The sequence below is a fragment of the Microtus pennsylvanicus genome, chromosome 10, assembly GCF_037038515.1.
Source record: "Microtus pennsylvanicus isolate mMicPen1 chromosome 10, mMicPen1.hap1, whole genome shotgun sequence".
NCBI classification, from domain to species: domain Eukaryota; kingdom Metazoa; phylum Chordata; class Mammalia; order Rodentia; family Cricetidae; genus Microtus; species Microtus pennsylvanicus.
In genome coordinates this window covers 96,307,714-96,328,227 of record NC_134588.1, presented here as the reverse complement: position 1 = coordinate 96,328,227, position 20,514 = coordinate 96,307,714, and the positions used below count along the sequence as shown (strand labels likewise).

General features: G+C 45.2%; 1 protein-coding gene across 5 annotated transcripts; it reads right to left on the bottom strand.

The window, feature by feature from the left end:
• Positions 1 to 10,079: 10,079 nt before the first annotated feature.
• Positions 10,080 to 18,521, bottom strand: Zbtb18 (zinc finger and BTB domain containing 18). 5 transcript variants are annotated; one of them, XM_075989271.1, is made up of 3 exons: positions 16,007 to 17,864; positions 13,049 to 13,736; positions 12,799 to 12,936 (listed from the first exon to the last, which is right to left on the bottom strand). In XM_075989271.1, exons 1-3 carry the CDS (start codon positions 16,017 to 16,019, stop codon positions 12,927 to 12,929), a joined length of 711 nt encoding a protein of 236 aa, XP_075845386.1. In that variant the 5' UTR covers positions 16,020 to 17,864; the 3' UTR covers positions 12,799 to 12,926. The 5 variants fall into 5 exon arrangements, with proteins under 5 accessions (XP_075845383.1, XP_075845385.1, XP_075845382.1 ...); XM_075989268.1 differs by lacking the exon at positions 16,007 to 17,864 and adding an exon at positions 18,208 to 18,521 and having other exon boundaries at positions 10,080 to 13,736; XM_075989270.1 differs by lacking the exon at positions 16,007 to 17,864 and adding an exon at positions 18,023 to 18,176 and having other exon boundaries at positions 10,080 to 13,736.
• Between the last annotated feature and the right edge of the window lie 1,993 nt (positions 18,522 to 20,514).

The following is a 20,514-nucleotide window of genomic DNA, read 5'->3' as shown; positions in this document are numbered from 1 at the left end:
CAGCAAAGAACAAGAGGGCAGATTTCTTGTCAACTTCCTCCCTCCCGGTTTCTGGTTTTTAGAAGCAAGACCTTTCCAGAAAGCTTCCAAGCCTTCTCTTTTCAGCTCCTGGTCAGTGCTGCCTGAGGCAAGGCTGTGGATGCTTCAGAAATCAAGGGTGCCTTGAAAGTTGCAGGGCACTTGGGGGCCAGAGCTGCGATTCAGAAGTCCTCACATCCTCTTAGCACACGCAAGTCCCGCCACGAAACCTTAGAGCTGCAGGAGGTTTCCAGGAGCCCTGGGGATACCTAAGAAAACAGAGCAGAGCGTGTCACCCCACTGGGAAAAAAGGCAGCCCAGTGAATGGGAGGGGGATGGACGCAGGGACCCTGCCCTCCTGTGCCCTGCCAACTTCCTCCCACACCCATCATTGGTTGTGGTGGAGCACGAGGAAACAACCAAGTAGCATGGCGCACAGAAGTCACACTGACACAGCCACACGTAGAAGAGAGGGCCCAGTTGCTCGGCAGCTTGAGTGGGAATGTGAGAAAAATCATGGGGATTTCACAGCGCAGGTGGAGTTCGGGCACAAACACCCCAGAGCGGCTTGCTAATCATTAGAGATAGCGCCTCTGTACAATGTCAAGAAGTGGGAATTCAGGGGCATTTTCTCCTTTTTTTTTTAAATGACACTGTGCAGATAATACAAATTTGCTTTAAGTTCAAGAAGTACAACAGACCAATGCCAGCTTCCCAGGTAAGGGACTGGGATTGGCACCGCTGCTCGTAGTGACATCATACCACGGCTCCTCCGAGAGTCACAGGCACACGAAGAGATAGGCACCCTGCCCTCAGCTCCATCTCCGTTTGAACAGTAGGCATGCGCAGGACATGCGGGTTCAGAGCTGCTGTTGGAAGCGCGTGGTAAGGCTGTCTCCTTCCCGGCCATTCTCCCTGTGACTGGTTTTCACGTCAGTTGTTACCTGAACAGAGGGGTCGACTCCACATAGGCTGGCCCTGAGGGGAACACGGTTCTCACGCAGCTCCCACAAATCACCCTCTTCTCACTTTAATATCAAGTATGATATGTATTAGAGGGCAGGCTTTGGGCTAGACTCAAGTTGGAAGGCTGTCAAATAAAACACAAAATAGAAAAATAAATCCGAAGTGAAATTTATGACATGAGTTTTACTCCCATTACACTCCACTTAACAAATGCATATGTTTTACAATATCTTTAATAATAATTATTAAACATAGTAAAATACTTCCAAACTTGGCTCATTGCATAATTGTACTTCGAGTGAAAAAAAAATTATCTGAGGCCTTGTCAGTATGCCACTTCCTCCTCCCCCAGCTTTTAACAGAAGCAGCCTCCAGTGGGATAATCCAAGCTGTGTTCAAGAAGTTGGCAAGTAGGTCCAATTAAATGTGGTTTTACTGTATTCTGGCGTTTGCATATCTAGTTTGCCAAGAAGTAATCTTTCACAAAAAAAAAAGAAGAAAGAAAAAAAGAAAAAAAAAAGACAGAAAAAAAATCTGTCCTGGCCCAGAATCAGACTGAATGGTACAATGTATCATATAACTTTACCCCATGACTAAGATAATCTCTTTTTTTTTCTTAAAAAGCTATGGAAAATGTATCATTTATCCATCATATTCCTGTATGAATCACGAAACGCCATCCTGTGTGGGATAGCTTACATTTACACATGACAAAACTGGAACTCATCACAATAGTTCTGTTTATTTTAATTATTAAACTCCAAGGGGTTAGTGCTCAGCCACCTGAGATTGATGTATTTATTCAGGTGTACTCCAGTCGGATTATCTGAAGGAGGCTGTAAATGATCCTATTGCCTATTAAATACCCACTTGTCCGAGCAGGCGTCGCACACATTCACAAGCCTGTGTACCTGGAACTGGGGTTGGGGGGGGGACGCTCCTCTGCTCTTGCAACTGAAATGCCAGGCAGTTCCTTTGCAGGTGTTTTACTGCCCCGGGGCCTTCATGGAGGGGCTGATTCGAGCAGCCCTTTCCAGCTCACCCAGGCTCTCCATGAACGGCCGGCCGTATCCAAAGTCCAGATGGAGAGCTGTCAACAAAGAGACTCCTTCCGCCCTGCCTACCGCATGATTCATCCCTGGCATGAAGACAGGCCCGGAGATGAACCCACCACCTTGACTCCCATAGGTGAGCCAGGCAAGGAGCACAGGTGCTCACTCTGCAGGTCAGCGGGAAGGGATCAGGTCCGAAAAAAGGCTGCAAACCTCACAACCTGGCCTTTGTTACGAAGCATCATGAGCTCATTAAAAACACATGCAGAAATGGTTAAACAAAACCCTCTAAAACCTTTTACCAAATCGCCAGTCTATTAGAGAGACAGAGCCCACAGCGAACTCTCTCTCCAATGTGTGCAACGGAGCAGCTAATGTCCTTTGGACTCTTGTCTATGGCATCAAGCAGAGGGAAGGGTTTTGTGTGTGTGTTTCTCCCCCCCGGGATGTGTGTAAGTGTGTGTGTGTGTGTGTGTGTGTGAGTGTGTGTGCTTGTTTGTTTTTGGTTGTTGGTTTTTTTTTCTTTTTAAATTCTTTCTAATTTCTGATTAAACATAGCAACAAATAACTGTTTTTACCAAACACGTATTGTTATGCTCACCGCCTTTTACAGAAACTGATGAAAATTATAAGATTAAAAGGGAAAACTGTGTCATGATAACAAGGGGGGAAAGAAGGGAAAAAGATAGCTTGACTATGGTCCGACTGCTTTTGTGGAGTGGCACGGCATCAAAGAGGGACGTGGACAGGCTGAATAGGGGCTCTGCAGCCACCCGGTACTCGGCCCTGCTACACACACACACACACACACACATGTTGGAGCATATCTTAGTATTTAAAGTGTCGGGATAAACACAACACTCAGTGTATTCCGCTGTTCTGTGGACTTCACCCAGATGCACCGTCCTCCCAGTAGACGGATGCACGCACACCCGTTTGCACAGCACCATGGTGTGGCTGTAACAACACATGGGGCACATCAGTGACACGGAGATGCTCTGGGCTCTGGCCCGGCCTGTGCCACCGCCCCCTGGTTACAGGGAGTCGGGTGCTTGTCTTTTGTCATTCTGTTGATCCGTCATTCCAGTTTTTATACTTAACGATACTCCAGGAAACATCAGCCATAGCTCTTTGATCTTGATTTCTTCATCATTAGGAATGGGGGGAAGTCCGTATCCAGTGCAGGCTTGACACAGCAGATTTTCTCTGAGAAGTCGACGATGCTGTACCTTCATCCTCCCTTTATCCCCAAAGGAAGTGATATGGATGGGGCAGCCTGGATTCATCAAAATGGGCACAGAGAAACTTGTCAGGAGGAACCAAAAGTGTGGCATCAATGAGAGAAGGATTGCACATGCGTTCTCACCCACAAGCCTACCTGAGACTGTGTAAGCTTTTCACAAGTATGACCCTTCCTTTCACACAGCCTGTAGAAATTGCTTTCCGTGAGGGCATGCTGGGAAACATAAATAAAGTTGAAATTATTAGTCCTTGATGAATTTAATTTTTTTTTTAAAAAAATCTAAAGCCGCATGGTGGTGCACACCTTTAACCCCAGCACTTAGGAGGCAGAGGCAGGTGGATCTCTATGAGTTTCAGGCCAGCCTGGTCTACAAAGCAAGTTCCAGGACAGCCAGGTTCCAGAGTAACACTGTCTGGAAATAAATTAAAAGAAGAAAAGAAAAAAGAAAAAAAAGAAAGGGAGGAAGAAAGAAAGATATACATTAAAAAAATAAAAATACCCACATTGCTAGGCAGCCTTTGTGATAGAAAAAAAAAATCTTTCGTTAAAAACAACGTATTTTTGTAGTAGTATTGTTCCCTAAAACTGACCTCGCATCTTCCCTCGGAGAGCTCGGTGACGTGTGCATTCCTGCTTACACGGTGCAGGGAAGAGGTGATGGGTATTATCACTTTGCTCTTAGAAATGAAGAAACGAATGCGGCCGAGTGGGACCCTCCTGTCATAACAGCCTCTTTCCAGTAGACGACGATGAGAGGGGTGAGGGACAGTTTGAGAAGATGGGGCCAGTAAGGGAAAACACCGAGCTCCCGCTTGGGCAGCAGAGGAGTTTTGAGGCTCCCGAAGACTGGAACCTCAGCACCTGACCAAGCTTCTCCTTCGCCTCCCCGTGCCCAGGAGCACCCTGGCCATTCCCTGCTTGGATCCGCCTGCATTGAGCACTGCCTCATTGTGGCTGAACAAATAATATGGGTTTTTTTTTGGAGGGGGGGCTCAAGCCACTCTTGCCTAGCTGGGAGCAGTGTAAGTTGGGAGGATGCTTTCAGGTTTCCTTTCAGACCCCAGCAGGGTACCACCAATGAGTGGGCCAAAGTGGAGGGAAAGACAGCATTCCGGTCTAGATTCCCACAGTAAGTGTTTCTAGCAGACCAGGGGGAAGGTAACTGTGAGGACCTTACCGTCAGCGTTTGATCACAGAGGTGACCTAGCCAGGATGGAGGCTCAGATGCAGCCTTGATCTGAGACGAACCTAAAGCAAGGGATTTGACCATCTCGTGGCTCTCTCTAAAGAGAGCAGACATCCATCTTTAACATTCTACCCACCTAAGGTTTGGGGAATGTGTGAGGTATTTTGCAAAGACCCAAATCTGCTTCTCTCTCCTCCACCTTGCCTGGGCCTTTTTCTCATCAGAGTGAATGACTTGGAAGTCACTTCTGTCCCTGCCAGCTTCAAGTGTTGATGATTCTAGGTTAGTCCCTATGCATGGCAGCGACCTGTGAGGAGAGACTATCAGACAAACACCACAGACCCTGACAGCGTGGAGAATTTCTGAGCCACTCAATCCTTAGGTTTTCTTAATTTGAGCAACAAAACTCATTTATTATTTTTAAGACAATCAATCTGGAATGCAAATATTCAGCCTAGAGGGTAGATTTAAGTTTTGATTTGTTTCTTGCTTATAAAGCTTAATTGTTATTTTTGGAGAGGTTAAAAATATATGTACTAATACATAAAAACAACACGAGGGTTGATGGCTTCATTCTCTGAGGGTCTGATTTGACTGACTTTTAAGCAACACGTCAATCCTTTAAAGCCTTGCCACGCTGGTCAAGCCCACAGAACGCCTGTCGTATCTTCACTACGGCATTATTTTTACTGCAGGATAAGTACCTTTGCACAACAAACGGAACAAAGGAAGACAAGCTTCCCCTCCCTCCCCCTTTGCACAGAAGTGGTTCTAGCACCACTTCAAGGCATCCCTCAAGGAAAATAACATATAAATAGAACGTGAGAAATCACCACATTTTTCTAGACTTCACACGTACTATGAAAAGCAAAAGTTCTTTGTGCCCCGACGTATCCTCTAACTTCTCTGCCTTTTGCAGAGGGTTTTCATCCAGTTTGATGTCATTTTTTGTAAGGAGCCCCAGAAATGCCTCAGCTCCCTTGTCTTCAGGCTCAGGCCCCCTGCCTGGGTATATTAACACATAGCTAACTGGTACCCAGGGTGGTAAATAGGCCAATTTGAATTGGAGTTTTCATTTCAAATTTCTTTCTTTCTTTTTTCTCACAAAATGGTAGAAAGACATGAAAACAACTTGGCTGGAAATTTCAGTTGTATCATGGTGTCAAAATCACTCGGTGAATAAACTTGATCCTCTTGTAGTAAATAAAAGGACACGGAGAACACTAAAAAGCAGAATACGAGGTAAGAATTCCAGTTTGTGCTTCAGCAACAGCCAGCCCTGAGGAAACACCCACCCAGCAGACATCAGCTTCTCTGAGATTATTCACTTGCAAAAATCTTGAGGATTTGGAAGAGATCTTAAATTTTACATGAGAGACTCCTGTCCTATGACTGTACATTGGCTATAAACCTATGTTGTTTCTCCCTCCTGCCATACTTGAATCTAGAACCTTCTTTGTCAAAGCCAGGTAGAAATAACTTTACAAATCTGACTTTTTTGAGATATGGTTTGTTTTTTTCTTTTTTCTCTTTTTTTTCTCCAATTTCTTCTATTTGAAAAGAATTTTAAGTGACAGAGAAATTACTGTAAATTAGAAAGTGGATTTTTTAAAACTAAATACACATAGATAATAATAACTTCTATGGTTGCTTCAGCTTCAGCTCACTGGCCATAGATTTTAAATTCCTTCAGTATTTTAATTATTGTACTATTGTGCTTTTTCGAAAATGGTCCACAGCGACCTGCTTAAAAGGCATTGCTGTCTAGTAAACATGCAAATGTTTCCGTATTACCAAGCCACATATGTGCTGTGGTTTTTAAAAAAAAGCATATGTATATTTTCAATCTCTTAAAAAATTTTAAAGAGATTTGAAAGAAAAGTTTAAATGTTTTTACTCTGATCAAAGCTCATCTCAGATCATCAGAAACAAAAAATGTTTGCGTCATTAATAATCTCAGATTTTAAGGTGACCTGCATTTCAATGAAATGTATATATCCATTTTATAGGTTTGAGTAAATGTATTCATACATGCATGATTGATACATATCTTGCAAATTCTGTCACATATCAAAAGTTAGCTCTGGTCTGGCATGACACATAAATAAAGTCACGCTACTCCTTCAAGTTCAATGGCATCCACACATTTTCAATATTAAAACAGATTTAATCTACTCGCACACATGTGTGCCGATATTAAGATACATTCTTCCATGCTCCATGTCATATGAAGAACAAGCACACTTTGGACAAACTGGAATATCTGGGACAAAGATGTTTAAAGCATGCACACAGACACTTAACAAAGGCCACCTGATGTAATGATTAACCACAAAGATCATAACAAACTGTATGCGGGTGGTTTCAGTGAACGGATTCTCTGAGTGACCAGAGACTCTCAAAGCCACCCGGCACACTTACTCAGACTATTCCGGCCTGAATGTGCTACATTGTGAAGCCAAATGGTTTCTGTTTTTGTTTTGTTTTGCCGTCTCCATTCCAAAAGAGACAACTTCCTAGAACCTAATAGTAAATTCATGCCTAAAGCTTAGAGAAGGACCTAGCTTGTTGGGGGAATAACTGACTACAAATTCAAGACAATCTTTGGTTTTAAAAGATATTGTTAAGGCTATCCTTCTAACTAAAGTATCATCCCACAAAAGGCTAGAAACTGAAATGAAATTAGAAATATCAGAATAGAATTAGGACAGGTAATTGGATACTCCGTCCCTCTCCCCCGGCCCCTCTTCCAGGTTCAAAACCAACCAACCAACCAAATAAACAACAACAACAAAAAATTGATCTCTTTCAAGGGCTTGAATGTCCTAAGGAAACTGTTCTATATGTCTGAATTACGTGGAGAATTAATTACAACTTATTTAGCATAAGAAGAGGCATGATAATTTGGATTTTTAAAGAAAACTGTTCAAACTATTGCTATTTGTTGATCCATTTCTACATAGCCAACCTTCCTGTTTGTAGTAGCACACAAATTTGGAGTTCAGTTTCTTCCACAAGAAATCACAAAAATCAATAGGTGAGGATTTTATTTTAATAGGTATCGGTTTGCAAAAATGCCAAAAGCTTAATTTCTGAAGTTTCTCTTAAAATGCATTTCTGAAAGCTCTCAATGTTGTCCCTAAGATGTCATTCGATAAGGCTGATGAGCAAGGTGGGGACGGCTAGAGACAGAACACATCACTAACTGGGCTAAGCTGAATACGTCCAATAAGCGACTGCTTGTCTAGACCAGGGATCACAGAGATTTTGCCAGGATTCCGCAGGCAAAAGGTAAAAAAAAAAAATTCTAACATAAGGGACAAAATCCTGTCAGTGTAATAAAGTTGGACTCTAGCCAAAATAAAATTCCTAAAAGCCATTTGCTTTTAAAAAACAAAACCACGATTTATTCTTAAGAAGACATTATCTCCAGTTTTTAATGGCAGAGGACTTTAATGAAAATGACACAGCTTTTTTTGTCCCTAACCTCAAAACTCATACTTCATTCCCTAACCTTATCAGCAACCTCAAACATTGCAATAAATAATAATCAAAGTTTATATTATTACCTACAATTAAAAATTTTCTACCCAGAGGTATGTGAGATTTCCATTGTTAGGTTAGAACTCAAATTTCTAAACTTTTTAGGAATGAAATAGCCAAACAGTGCAGGAAATTTTGAGATCCTAAGATATTTAAAAAATTTATATTGGATTTTTTAAAACTGGGATTTCCCAAGTTTTTTTTTTAATGTATTTTATATGTGTTTTACCTGTAAGACTAGGAAGTTCAAGACTTTTAAAGTAGACTTGCTTATTAGGTTAAAAAAAAAAAACCCAGCTATTTCTTTTATAGTAGTTTAAAACTAAAATTTACTTGGGAAAACAAGCATTTTTAATATTAATTATTAATTTGAGTTCAAATATTCACCTTTTTCTAAAAAGCTGTTTTTAAAGACTCATGTAAAGTCTGTTAAGGGTAAGCTCTACTTGATTCACCTATTAATCCGATAGCATAATTAACTAGGAAGGAAATCCCCAACCGGCACCCTTAGCATCTTCTACTTGTCGACTATTCTCCAGGGTACACCTAGCACACAATGCTGGGCCCGCAGCAATCCAGGGCATAATTGATTATCTGAAAGAAACAGATGTTTTCCAAAGTAAGTGAAACCATATTTTTACCACGCATTTTAGGAAAGAGCCAGATGTCAAAGGAGAGCCCGATTTTACAGGTTTCCAACTGAATTACATGACAACTGTCTTTCTTCAGTGCGGCAAATAAACAAGAGATTCTTGCGTGTCACATGCCAAATGTGACCATTTGTGTAATAGCACTCTGTGCCCGCTCTACGGTATTTTAACAAGTTATTTCCAAATCACAATCAGAACGCTGTACTGAGGACTGCATCCCGTGAAGGATGTGCTAAGGTGGTTCTCACTTAAGACAGTCAATGGAACTGAAAGGTATGCCAACCCCCAGCATCTTCGGGAAGCTTTTAATGTACAGGAAAATGAAAGGTATCTCTCCTCACTTGCTAGCTGCTCAAGGGATTGTGTAGAGGCCAAATGAAAATGTCCCCTTCGTGTGACATGTTTGGTTTTTTAAAACCAACTGTGAGTTGTTAGTTACATTTTTTTTTTCAGTTAAAAAAATTGTCACTCCAAACTGCAAATTATGGCTCATATTTTATGATAAAATCTTTGTGGACGTACAGCCAAAGCCATCAAAGACCTTCTAAAGGATGTGTTTCACACTCTGGATCCCCCATATTAACCTTACTATGAGCTTTTTGGTGTAATCGTATCTCAAGACAGTAGTTATGTAAAACTATTATTTCCATATTTGTCTTTAAGATCGGGAGTTATGGGCAGTTTAAGATTTGGTATTTATACAACTTCAGGACCGGGGCCCACTGCAATCTACAGCCATATGACAATCCCCCAAAATCCCATATACATGTGTTCTGTCGATTCTGCAGGCCAAGCAGCCCTTACCCAACAAGACAGGCAAATTGGGGTAGGGGAATGACAAAGAGGAGGGAAGTTCTTTCTAATGATGCATTGCTTAAATGTTTTAAAATTAGAACTTAAACACTAAGATCTTTTGAGTGCTGGTAAGAAAAACGGACATACGCAGCTAATCTTGAACCACCGAATGCCTCCTAATTCAATTGCCTAGACTTCCACTCATTAGCCAAGCAGTGTTCCAAATTGAGACATCCGGTCTCCTTCAATTTTCCACTTAAGCCAGAACATGGGAGAATGGATTTGACCAATCAACTTAGGGTAAAACCATGCATGGAAAGTGACTTGCATTGTCTATGGGTTAATAGTTGTGTTACTTATCATGAAAAGACTACCTTGCCACTTGAAGTTGTTTGTATTCACGGTTTTCTAAGGAATTTCCTCAACAGTCTTCCTACACTGTGGAAATGCACACTTAGTGTCTCCTGCAGTGGTGAGCCCGTGCACATTTCTGTTTGGGGGACCGACCCTGAAGCATTCTAGTAACTTCATAACCTGAATAAAACTGATGTTAAAATGAAGATGCCATGCACTATACAGACTTCAGAATCTGTTATGCGATCATAAGACAAAAACCACACAGAGAATTCTCAGTTCATATAATTTATTGCAGTTAGCACACAGTTTAAAAATTCACCAACACACCAATAGTACAAAACTAAACAGCATTATAAGTTATTCCCCCTCAGGAAATAAAACATACTATGATTGTCAAAGCTAGATGTCAGTCTAAGATTTAGAACAAAGGAAGAATATGAAACTAAGAAAAAGAAAAAGCAATCACTCACAATGACCACAAAAAAATTCCAAAAAAGTCCGTTCTCTCACAGACATTGATTGTCTTCTCTAAATTAATAAAGATTATTTTAACATAAACTGTATTTTAAAAAAAACCTAGAAACTCTTCAAGTAACTAAAGATAATGCTCCAAGGCCATTTTCACAGCTTTTTTTGTTTGTTTGTTTGCTTTAAATGCCATTACAGCCAAATTAACATACATTTGACCAAATATTTCCAAAACAGTCCAGCAACACACAATGGAGTTTTCCATTCAGTATCTTAAGCACAAAAATAGGCTATGTTTACAGTAGTTAAGGCGATCAAATTTTAAACAAAAGCAATTAAAAAAGAAAAAGGGAAAAACAACAAACATTTTCCATGCTACTCCCATAGACCTTATTTGTAAGTGCAAGACAGGAAAACAAACACTGTGCAAAATGCTTCTCCCCTGCGTGCTGGTCAGTAAAACCACACAGTGGGCTGCAGCCTCTGCTGCCGATACACATACTCTACTGACCCCCTTCCCCACGTCAATCAAGGCAGTTCAGTCCTTTCAGCCTGGGGCTTTTTCAGTCCATAGAATCTTTTCATGAGTTAGGGGGTAGGGGGAAGGAAAGGAAAGAGGGGAGAAAAAGAAAAGGGAAGCCAAAAGGAGAGAGAGAGAGAGAATGACCTATGACCTATTGTCAATTTGTGCAGTAGTTATTCTAAAGACGCTCAGCTGGGTACATGTGCGCACCTAAACTCTGAGCTGGCATGGGTTCTGTGCAACTCCAAGTGTGTTATAAATGCACACTGCACATGCAAATCTTTAAGCCGTTTGTAAACATTTATATGTTCCTTGTAATGTAGCGAAGTTATCAATTTGCAGCTTAAGTTTTTATTCAGCTTAACAGTTTCAACTTAAAGACAGTGGGAAAAGTCAATTTAAATTATATAAAATAAAAATAAAAACAGTGCATTTACGTTCTTCGTAACACCAGTTTTTTTCCCAAATGGTGCTATTTTTCTAAGGAAATTAAATAATTTTAAACTCACTCGTTAAAGTTATACAATGCAAACAAAGACAAAAAATATATTGAAACTCATGCATTTCTGTAGCGTTAATATTTACTTTTCAAGACTCAACTAAGAGCATCAACACAACCTGTCAAGTTCTCTGACACCCCCCCAGCCCGTGTAATCAATTACAGTATACAAGAACAGTAATTCACATTTTAAACACACAGTTCAACACTGCTGAAGCTGCAATATCCTTTTTCGTCTCAAGCAAGCCTTCACAGAGACAGTCCCAGCGACCCAGTGTACTGTCAGAATCTCTCACTGGGAACTGTCAGAAAACCAGAAGTTGCCACAGAAAGTTTTAAGTCAACTGCTTGTTTAAAAATAGATAATCCAGCATTTCAGAAATTTTCCATTTGGGTCTAAAAGCATTCAGGTTTCCAACAGCCAGAAAATATTCATGCAATTTGAGACATATAAAGAGGCTAATAAAACTGGAGGGAATTTCTACTCTGAAAACAAAACAAAACAATGTGGGGCACAAGAAAAGCGCTCAAGACAATGCAGTGTTTACAAAATTAAGCCATATGAAAGCATTTTGAGACAGAACCATTTGTTGAGGAGGATTTATTGGCTGACTTGGCCTACCCCTCAAAGGAAAGACACCTCTCTACTTCTGACTTGCTCTAAAGTTTCTTTTATCAGAATGCTAAATTAGTGAGATTCTCATGCTATTATTCTAAAGTGCAAAAACAAGTTAAGATCCCAACTTTTCAGTTCCAGGAAACAAGACTGCTTTTAGACCGTACCACAACTATATAGAGATCTATGTATATATATGTATATATATATATTATTTATATATATATATATATAAAATTATTTCCAAAGTTCTTGAGAGCTATCTTCTAAGGTCCAGTCTCTGACAGTGGGCAAGCTCAGTGCTTCACTTTTGACCGACAAGGAGTTCACCAACTCACAGTGGAACTTGCGGATGTGTCTGTACAGGTCTCCCGACTGCGTGAACCTGCGCTCACACCACTTGCAGGCGTGGGGCTTCTCGCGGGTGTGCACCACGGCATGGCGGCTCAGGTTGTGTGAGTACTGGAAACTCTTGCCGCACTGGGTGCACGTGTAGGGCTTCTCCCCAGAGTGAGTCCTCTCGTGGCGCTTGAGGGTGTACATGCAGGAGAAAGTCTTCCCACACAGGGAGCACGTGGGCACATTGACATCGGCGGCAGGCTTGCTGCGGATGCCATCCTGCTCGCGGAAGTGCGTGCTCAGGTGGATCTGCAGAATGTGGGGGCTGGGGAAGACTTTGTTGCACAGGGGGCACATGAAGATCTGGCCTGCGGGGCTCAGGATATTGGAGACATAGGGAAGCAGACTGCTCTCCATGCCCCCTTCCACCTGGACCCGCTCGCTCTCTGGGGTCATCATCTCATCGTCGCTGGCTTTGTCCTCCCGATCCAGCTCCCTCAAGACCGAATCCTCCCTCAGCGGAGCCAGGTGGGCCGGCTCATACTGTACCCTGTTGTTAGTGCTCACACTCTCTTTCACAGTGCTATGTTCCATGTCATAGTCATTAGTGCCAACATCACTGTCATCACAGGACGCCTCTTTCTCCACCTTCACCTGCACCAGGTTGCTTCTCAGCACGTCCTGTGAAGAGAAATAAGAGCTGTTCAGATTTTCAACTCCTGAAAGGCTGGACTTGACAGACAGGTCCAGCACACAGTCAACATCTGCCGAATCCCTCACGGAGGTGACAGACCTCTGGGACAAAGACTCTGTTGAGCTGCAGGGGCTGGCTACTGTTTTTCCAGCTGCTGTGGCGTGTGGCTCGGCCTCTCCGCCAGCCTGGGGGATGCCTGCTGAGTCTGAGGGCAATCGCATCCACATGTTCCCAGGCTCGGCTGCCAAGTCCCTTTTGCTGGGTAGAATATTCAATTTCTCATCTTCGCCTTCATCTTCATCACTGGGCAGGTCACCTGCCATGTGGCTGCTGCCGTCTGAGAAGCTCTCGACTTTGTCAGAACAACTTGAAGCGTCTTCTTCTTTTTTGGTGCTGTCTGCCTCTGTGGTGGCTTTCTCTTTCAGCTTCTTTTTGCAGACTTTGACAATGTCATACATGTGGAGATAACTGGCAGCTGCTAGCACGTCCTCAATGGGCAAGTCTTTGAACTGGAGTTTCCCTTCATACATGAATTCAAGCAGGAGAGCGAAAGCGGGGGCTGTCACAATGTCGCTGTTCAGATGAACAATGTCTCTTTTGTCCAGCTGGTCCTTGTAAAAGAGGTGGAAATACATGCTGCATGAAGCCAGTACAGCTCGGTGCGCCCGGAACTGGGCATCTCCCACCAGAACGGTGCAGTCACAAAGAAAGCCCTGATGTCTCTGCTCGCTCAGACACTGCAGCAAATGTCTGCTGTGGTCTGGAAACTCCATACTGTCTTCATAACCTGGGGAAAGAGGAGGTTCTCATTAGAGCCTGCTTAGGAGTTTAGCCTCTAGACCCCACTTCAAAAAAATCCATCTTAGTAGTGAAGAGTTCTACGTCTATGAATTTTAAATCAGGCTCACACCCCAAAGGACTCCCAAGTCACACAGGCGACCTAAATGCACTTGCCAAGGACTCCCTCGCCCTTCTCAGAACTCCTGGTCAAGTTTAAAGACTTCCTTTAGCTATAGCTTATTACTGAGAACAAGAATTCAGACCACTTCCAGAGGAAATTTAACCAACTACTCATCAAATGACATCCCACAAAACCTACAAGACAGCTCTGCCTTCACAGGGAAAGAACAGATAGTAACAAAGCAAAGTTCCGCACAAATTCTGTAAGAGTCAGGAAAACTTGCCCAATCATTCTTTGTATTTTATCACTTTTCATACCTGACGACTTAGAAAGCACAGACTGAACACCCATACACATTTGGCTGAATTGAGGGGGAAAAAAATGAAATTGCGTAATTAGTCCAGAAATCAGCAAACAACTTACTTTTAAAGTCAGAGTGTTACAACAACAAAAGCCCTGTGTATAAGAACAGATGTTGGTGCCGTAAGATTTGCAGGTACTGCACACGCAGGAGATCAGACGGAACTGCACCGACAGATGGGAAAGATCATCTTTACTATGAACAAATCCAAACATTTTTAAAATGAATGGGGGGGGCGTTTCTTTGTAGAACAATATTATTAGCAACTAGAAAGGCTGTTAACTCTGAAAATTCTCACAGAAACTTTGATCTGCTACAGGGCAAAACAAACTCCATATTAAAATTAATCGAACTTTTCCCACTATAAAATGAGGTGCAAAAACTTCATAGGTTCAAAATTTAGTTTTTTTTAAAAGCCTTTCTAGAAAAACAGAACACTTTTTCCACCCCTGGCTCTGCCTTACCTCACCAACTGAAAATACTTTGTTTCAATAATAACTTGATATATTTTGCTTTCCCAGTAGCTCTGTTCTTTCAATTATGCATCTTTGCCTTGTTTTCTGGCAAGGGAGGGTAGTGAAGGAGGGAAAGCAAAGATCGGGTCAAAATTCAACTGTCGCGGCTGAAGATAAAGAGAGCCCACTTCCCCATCCTGTGAGCAGAAGGAAGGCTCCCAGCCATTCACCTCAGCAAGTGCATCTGAGGGTGGAGATGGAGTTAATATTTAGAACTGGCTTCCCTCCTTGTCCACACGATGCTAAGACAGTGGAACTTTCATCCTAACCTCGGATACCTTCCGAAAGACACCACCAATAGAATAAACCAAGATTTACAATACAATCACTTTAAGTGCCCCACAGCTAACATCAATCCTAATCCTGGAGAGGGCTAAAAATAAAGATTGGAGGGCAGCTCACAAGGTAGCCGTGATCAAATTAGGAGGCTGAGAGGACAGAGAGGGACGAAGAAGGAAGCTTACAAGCATCTGATCCAGCTGACTGTGGCCATATGGCAGCTGCTGCCCAGATAAAGAGATTAAGAATAGAGGAGTGCGATTACAGCTGTCTGGCCAATTCAGGCAGCTCGAATCTACAAGTTCTAAATTAGTCGCTAACACAGAAACTCCTGCAAATAATTATTGTTATGCTGAAATAAAAGATCTCTTAAACATATATTTGAAAGAGAAATGAAGAAACTGGTCAAACTATTCTCTTAGGGACAAAAGTTGTCTTCCTTTCTTTTTCTCCACCCCCCCCCCCTTTAAAAAACAAAAAACCAACAACAAAAACCCTCCGGTTTCAAAAGCACTACAGCTGTATGCTGCTTTCAGCAATGCTTGCCGAATGTTTGGAAGAATAAAGTTTCACAGTGGAATTAATTACACAACAACCTAGCTTCTTAACCAGAATAATCTTCTCATATAAGTTTGAAAGCTGGATTCCAGACAGTTTACTGTTTCTGCCCCCCTCAAGCAAAAGGAATCCAAACAGCAGTGAACAACAAAAGGCATCTTAATCCAAAGTGAGCTCAGAAAGCCATATTCCAAAGCCTTTCTTGCCATCTGAAAACTTAAAATATTTCTGTGTATTAAAGTTATTTCCTTGCTCAAAGAAAAGAAATAAAAATTTAAACCAAGCGAGTCCAAGACTTTCAGCTTCAGGAAGACCATCACTTCAGGCTCAATTTCACATATTATTCAAAAAGTGGATTAGAAAAGTAATGCGATTTTTTTAAAAAAAATTAAATAAAACACCCAAACAGAAAGATGCTCAATCTAATCTCTTGCTACTCCTACCTTTAGGACACATAAACTTGATTAAGTCCTTCCCTCGGAGTCTTGCTGGCTCCAGGTCTGTTACATCGGTGGAAAAAAAGCAGACTAAGAGAGACAGATGCAAAGTGGAGATGATGTTGGAGAGGAATGAGATACCTTCCCCAGCACAGATCCGCACACACTAACTCCCTGTCTGTGTGTTAGAATAAAAGGCTGAGGGATGGCAGGCTGTCAGCTGCTCTGACATCATGTTCAGATGGAAATGCTACCTCCAGCTGTGCTCCTTTAATGCCATATGCTACTCCTCTACACTCCTGCCACCAGCTTTTTCTTAGGAGAACTTTTCTCTTCTGTTAGTATAAACAAAATACTTCAAAGTCTTCCTTTTCCCCCCCAAACTTTCGAACAGAAGAAATTGAAAAACTCAGCATATGGAGTCCTACTGTATTTATGGAATCGCAACACTTCTGCCTCGAGTTGGTGGACTGGCTTACATATGACAGCACACTCAAGCTCGGTGCTATTCAGGAAACCCACATTCACTTTTATTCAACTCCAACGTCTAGTTTCAAAGGCAGCTTAGGGGTATTTTTAAACCAACCCATTTGACATCCCAGTCCCATTTCAACGTTATTACAGCATGTTTTTCCCCCTGCTGAGATAAATGGTAGACATCTCCAAAATGTTGGCAGACTTATTAAAAACTATTACTTCAGCGTGGCTCACCTTATTATTTCACTCTTACTTAGCAACTTATCAGCAACTACCTCCCAGGAAAATAATTCACACTGCCACCGTGAATGCAAATTTCCACCCTCAGCATCAACAAACTGAAACTGCACTTTCTGAAATCCTGGAAAGTATTTCAGTCCAATAAGGCAAATTAATAAACCGAAACAACCTGCTACAGTCTCTTAGGATGACTGTGTGACCACTTCTCGTTTTCTGCTCAGAAAAGGCGTCACTTTGTCTTGCCCTTGGTCTCTATCACTCTGGGGGAAGGGGCTGTAATCACCCGGAGGGGTGGGAACTTTCTCGTCTGGAGTTTGTGGGTCTTTTCTAATGGCTGATGAAATGTTAATGTAACCGGGGCTGGGCCAACCGATCCCTGCAAGGTGCTAGGACAGCTATGAATGTCAAGACTCATCTCCACAGACTTGGGAGGTCGAGGAGTTAAAAAAACAACAACAGGAATTGGGGCCTGAACCGTAAACGTCCCAACCCGGGCGACAACCACTTAGGCTCGCTTTAGAAAACCGAGGCAAGGAGCTGAAGAACAAAACCCCAACTCTGTTCTGCCCTCGCTCACGACTCACAAACCTAACTTTCTCTAACTTCGCGGTGAATGACATAATTCTGAACTCGTTCTGGAGGCTCACTGTGCAATACATTACTTCCCTGCCACACACACGCCCTCTTCTCCGCAGATGCCCTCGCCCCACTCCAATATATCCGACATTAATCACCCCGTTTACCCAGTGGGGTGGTGGTGGGGGTGACTGACAGTCTAATGAGCCCCAAGCACCGCAATGGCCCGGAGACATCCACTCCACGGACCAACCCGTCCAAGTCTCGCTACCGCGGACCCACACGGAGGTTCTGTGAGGTTTGGGGTTTTGTTTCTCGGAGGTGGGGGCAGGGTGCCCCGGGTGTGTGTGAGGTTTGGGTGGGGGGGATGCAAATCTTCGGGCAGTTCGCCGTGCATAAAGCACTCAGGGAAAGAGGAAGGGTGAAACCACCGGGAAGGAGGTGCAGGGCACAGAGCCGGTGCAGCAGGAAAACACCTTCCACAACGGCCGAGAAAACAGACCCGGGTCGCGGAAACAACAAAAGAAAAGTCACAAGAAGCGGCGCGGCGACCGCTCCCCCGCCGCCGCGCGCCAGCCCCCGGGGCCTCCCGGCAACCGCAACCCGGGCGCCGCACCCTCCCCCTCCCCCGGCCCTGCAGCTGCACCGGCCCCGGAGCCGCGGCCGTCCCGGGCGCTGCAGCTGCGGCGGCCCGGACCCCTCCCCCGCCCGCCCGCCCGCCCTCCGCACCGGGAGGCGCCGCCGCAGCTGCACCGAGTCCGCCCCGCGCCGCAGCTGCACCGGCCGGGGAGCGCGGCCAGGCGAGGCGAGGCGAGCCCGCACCGCACCACTCGCCCGCCCTCCGCCGCACTAAGTAACTCCGCCCGGCGGGAGCCCACGGCCGGCAGCGGGGCAGGGCGGGCGCGGGGACTCACACGGAGCGGCCCGAGTCGCCGCGTCCCCGCCGCGTCCTCCTCCTCCTCCTCCTCCTCTGCCGCCGCCGCTGGACTTGTGGGCGTCCTCCGCCGGCCCCCGCCCGCCCGCCGGCCCCGGCCCGGGCCCCGCGCGCCCCCGCCGCCCCCCGCCCGCGCTGGCAGCCTGAGGCGCGCGGCCGAGCCACAGGGCCCCACTCTTTCAACGGCTCCCCATGGCAGCAGCCCAGCGGCGGCCGCAGCCTGCCAGACGCACGGGCGGGAGCGGGCGGGCGGGCGAGCGCGGCGCCGGGCCGGGGGGCGGGGCGGGCGGGGCGCGGGCGGGGGGCGGACGACGCACACGCACGCACGCGGCGGCGCGGCCCAGATGTGGCCCCGCCCGGCCGGGCCGCCCCGCGCCGGACGCTCTGCGATTGAACGAAAGCGGCGGGCCCCGGCCCCCGGCCCGCCCCCGGTCTCAGCGTCGCCCAATAGGAGAGCGGCGTTCCGGGGGGGGCGGAGGAGCGGCGGAACAGACGGGACGGCTCGACGAATGATAGTGGCGGGCAGGAGCTGCCGCCTGCGCGCGCCAATCCCGGCCGGCGACTGTTGGGTGGGCGTGGTCTTTCCGGGGGGGGCGGAGTCCGCGGGCCGCGGCGGCGGCGGCGGCAGCGGCGCCCCTCTGGGTGACTTGGCCGTGAGAAAGTGAAAGGAGCCCGCAGGCGGCGGCGACAGCTGCGCGGGGAGGGGCCTGTTTCCAGGCTGGAGACGAGCGCGTTCAGGGGGTGTGGAGTGAGTGAGTCCGCGTGCCCCGCGACGGCCATAAGTATACTTTTACACGGGGCAGGTGTCCGGGGGAGACCAAGCGCGCGGGGCCGCAGCTGGCCAGAGCCGGCCTGGGGCGGCTGGATCTGGCCCCCCTGCGGTGCACTCTTGGCTCGCGTCCGCGGGGACGCGCCGCCTCCGGCCTGCGGTGTCGGCCGCCAGGTGCACGGGGGCCGCTCGCTTCGAGCGGCTGCGAGAGGCGCCTTTTCCCAGCGTCCTCCGTGCAAGTTGCAGCTGCGTTTCTCTTCACGGTCCCCGAGTCCCGTCCGCACTCACGGTGACAAGCAAAGACATTGCCCCGAGAGCAGTCTTGGAGCTTTCCAGTGAGATTGATACTTAGAGACGCTTTAGCCCGTTTCTTAATTGGTACTTAACGAGGCACGGCTTTACCTCCCAGAGGGGGAGATGTTGTTTTGTGCAGCGCTTCCCTCCCTCCCTCCGGATAAACTTCCTCCGTCTGTAACCTGTTCTTTGTAGTTAACCTGTGTCGATCGAGGAGGAAATGTAGAAAGGTTCTGCTCTCAAGACAATGGAAGGCAAGAATAGCACACAAGTAAAGTTGGGTGATAAATGGGGGGAAAAGATGATTCAAGACAATAAAACAGAAAACTTCATAGCGAGGAAGCCAACACACTAGTAATTGTCTAAATGAAATGTGTTTACTCTGTGCTAAGTGGACCCAAACCGGCAAGCCCTGTTGCTAACCAACTCGCCGGGACTCCTTGCAGCTGAGCAAAATCTGCTTTCTCTTTCTTCCACGTCAAGAAGTTGAAAGTAATTGTGTGGACAAATCAGACATTGAATTGCTAGTGAAGAAACACACACCTAGAGTACACAGAATTCCTAGAACTTTGATATTCTCTTAGAAACGGCAATGGTTTCTCTCTTTCCTCAACCCTCTTATGTTCTCATGATGGATTTCAGGCGGGATCACAACTGTTACAGATCCCAACCCAATCCCAATCTGTTTCAAGATAGATGAGTTTACAAGTGATGTTTGGTTTGGTTTGGGGTGGTTTGGGTTTTTGAGACATGGTCTCTCTACTGTCCTGGAACTTTGTAGATCAGTCTGGCCTTGAACTCAAAGAGAGCTGCCCGCTTCTGCCTCCCAAGCTCTGGGGTCAAAGCGTGTGCCACCACACCCGGCTACAGGTATTCTTGGTGAATGAAACACACTTTAAAAAACATAAAAAGGAATATATATGTTTTGTGGAGAATTTATGAGGTTTAAAAGAAAAAAAGACGTTTTTATTCATAAAGTCATTTCTCACCAATTAAAATTTAACAATAAGGAAATATGTAAAGTAACTGATAATGCCAGAATAGCAAACCACAAATTTATAAGAAAACTGGGACATTCGGATTATCCACCAAAACTTCCACACAGTTTTATGGTCCCCAGAGGAAAATCACAGCTCTGAGGGCGGGTTTCTAGAAGGTACCTGCTAGTGGAGTTGATGGTCCCAGAGGTGACAGAAGATACTAGTGGGTCGAAAGTCATAAATA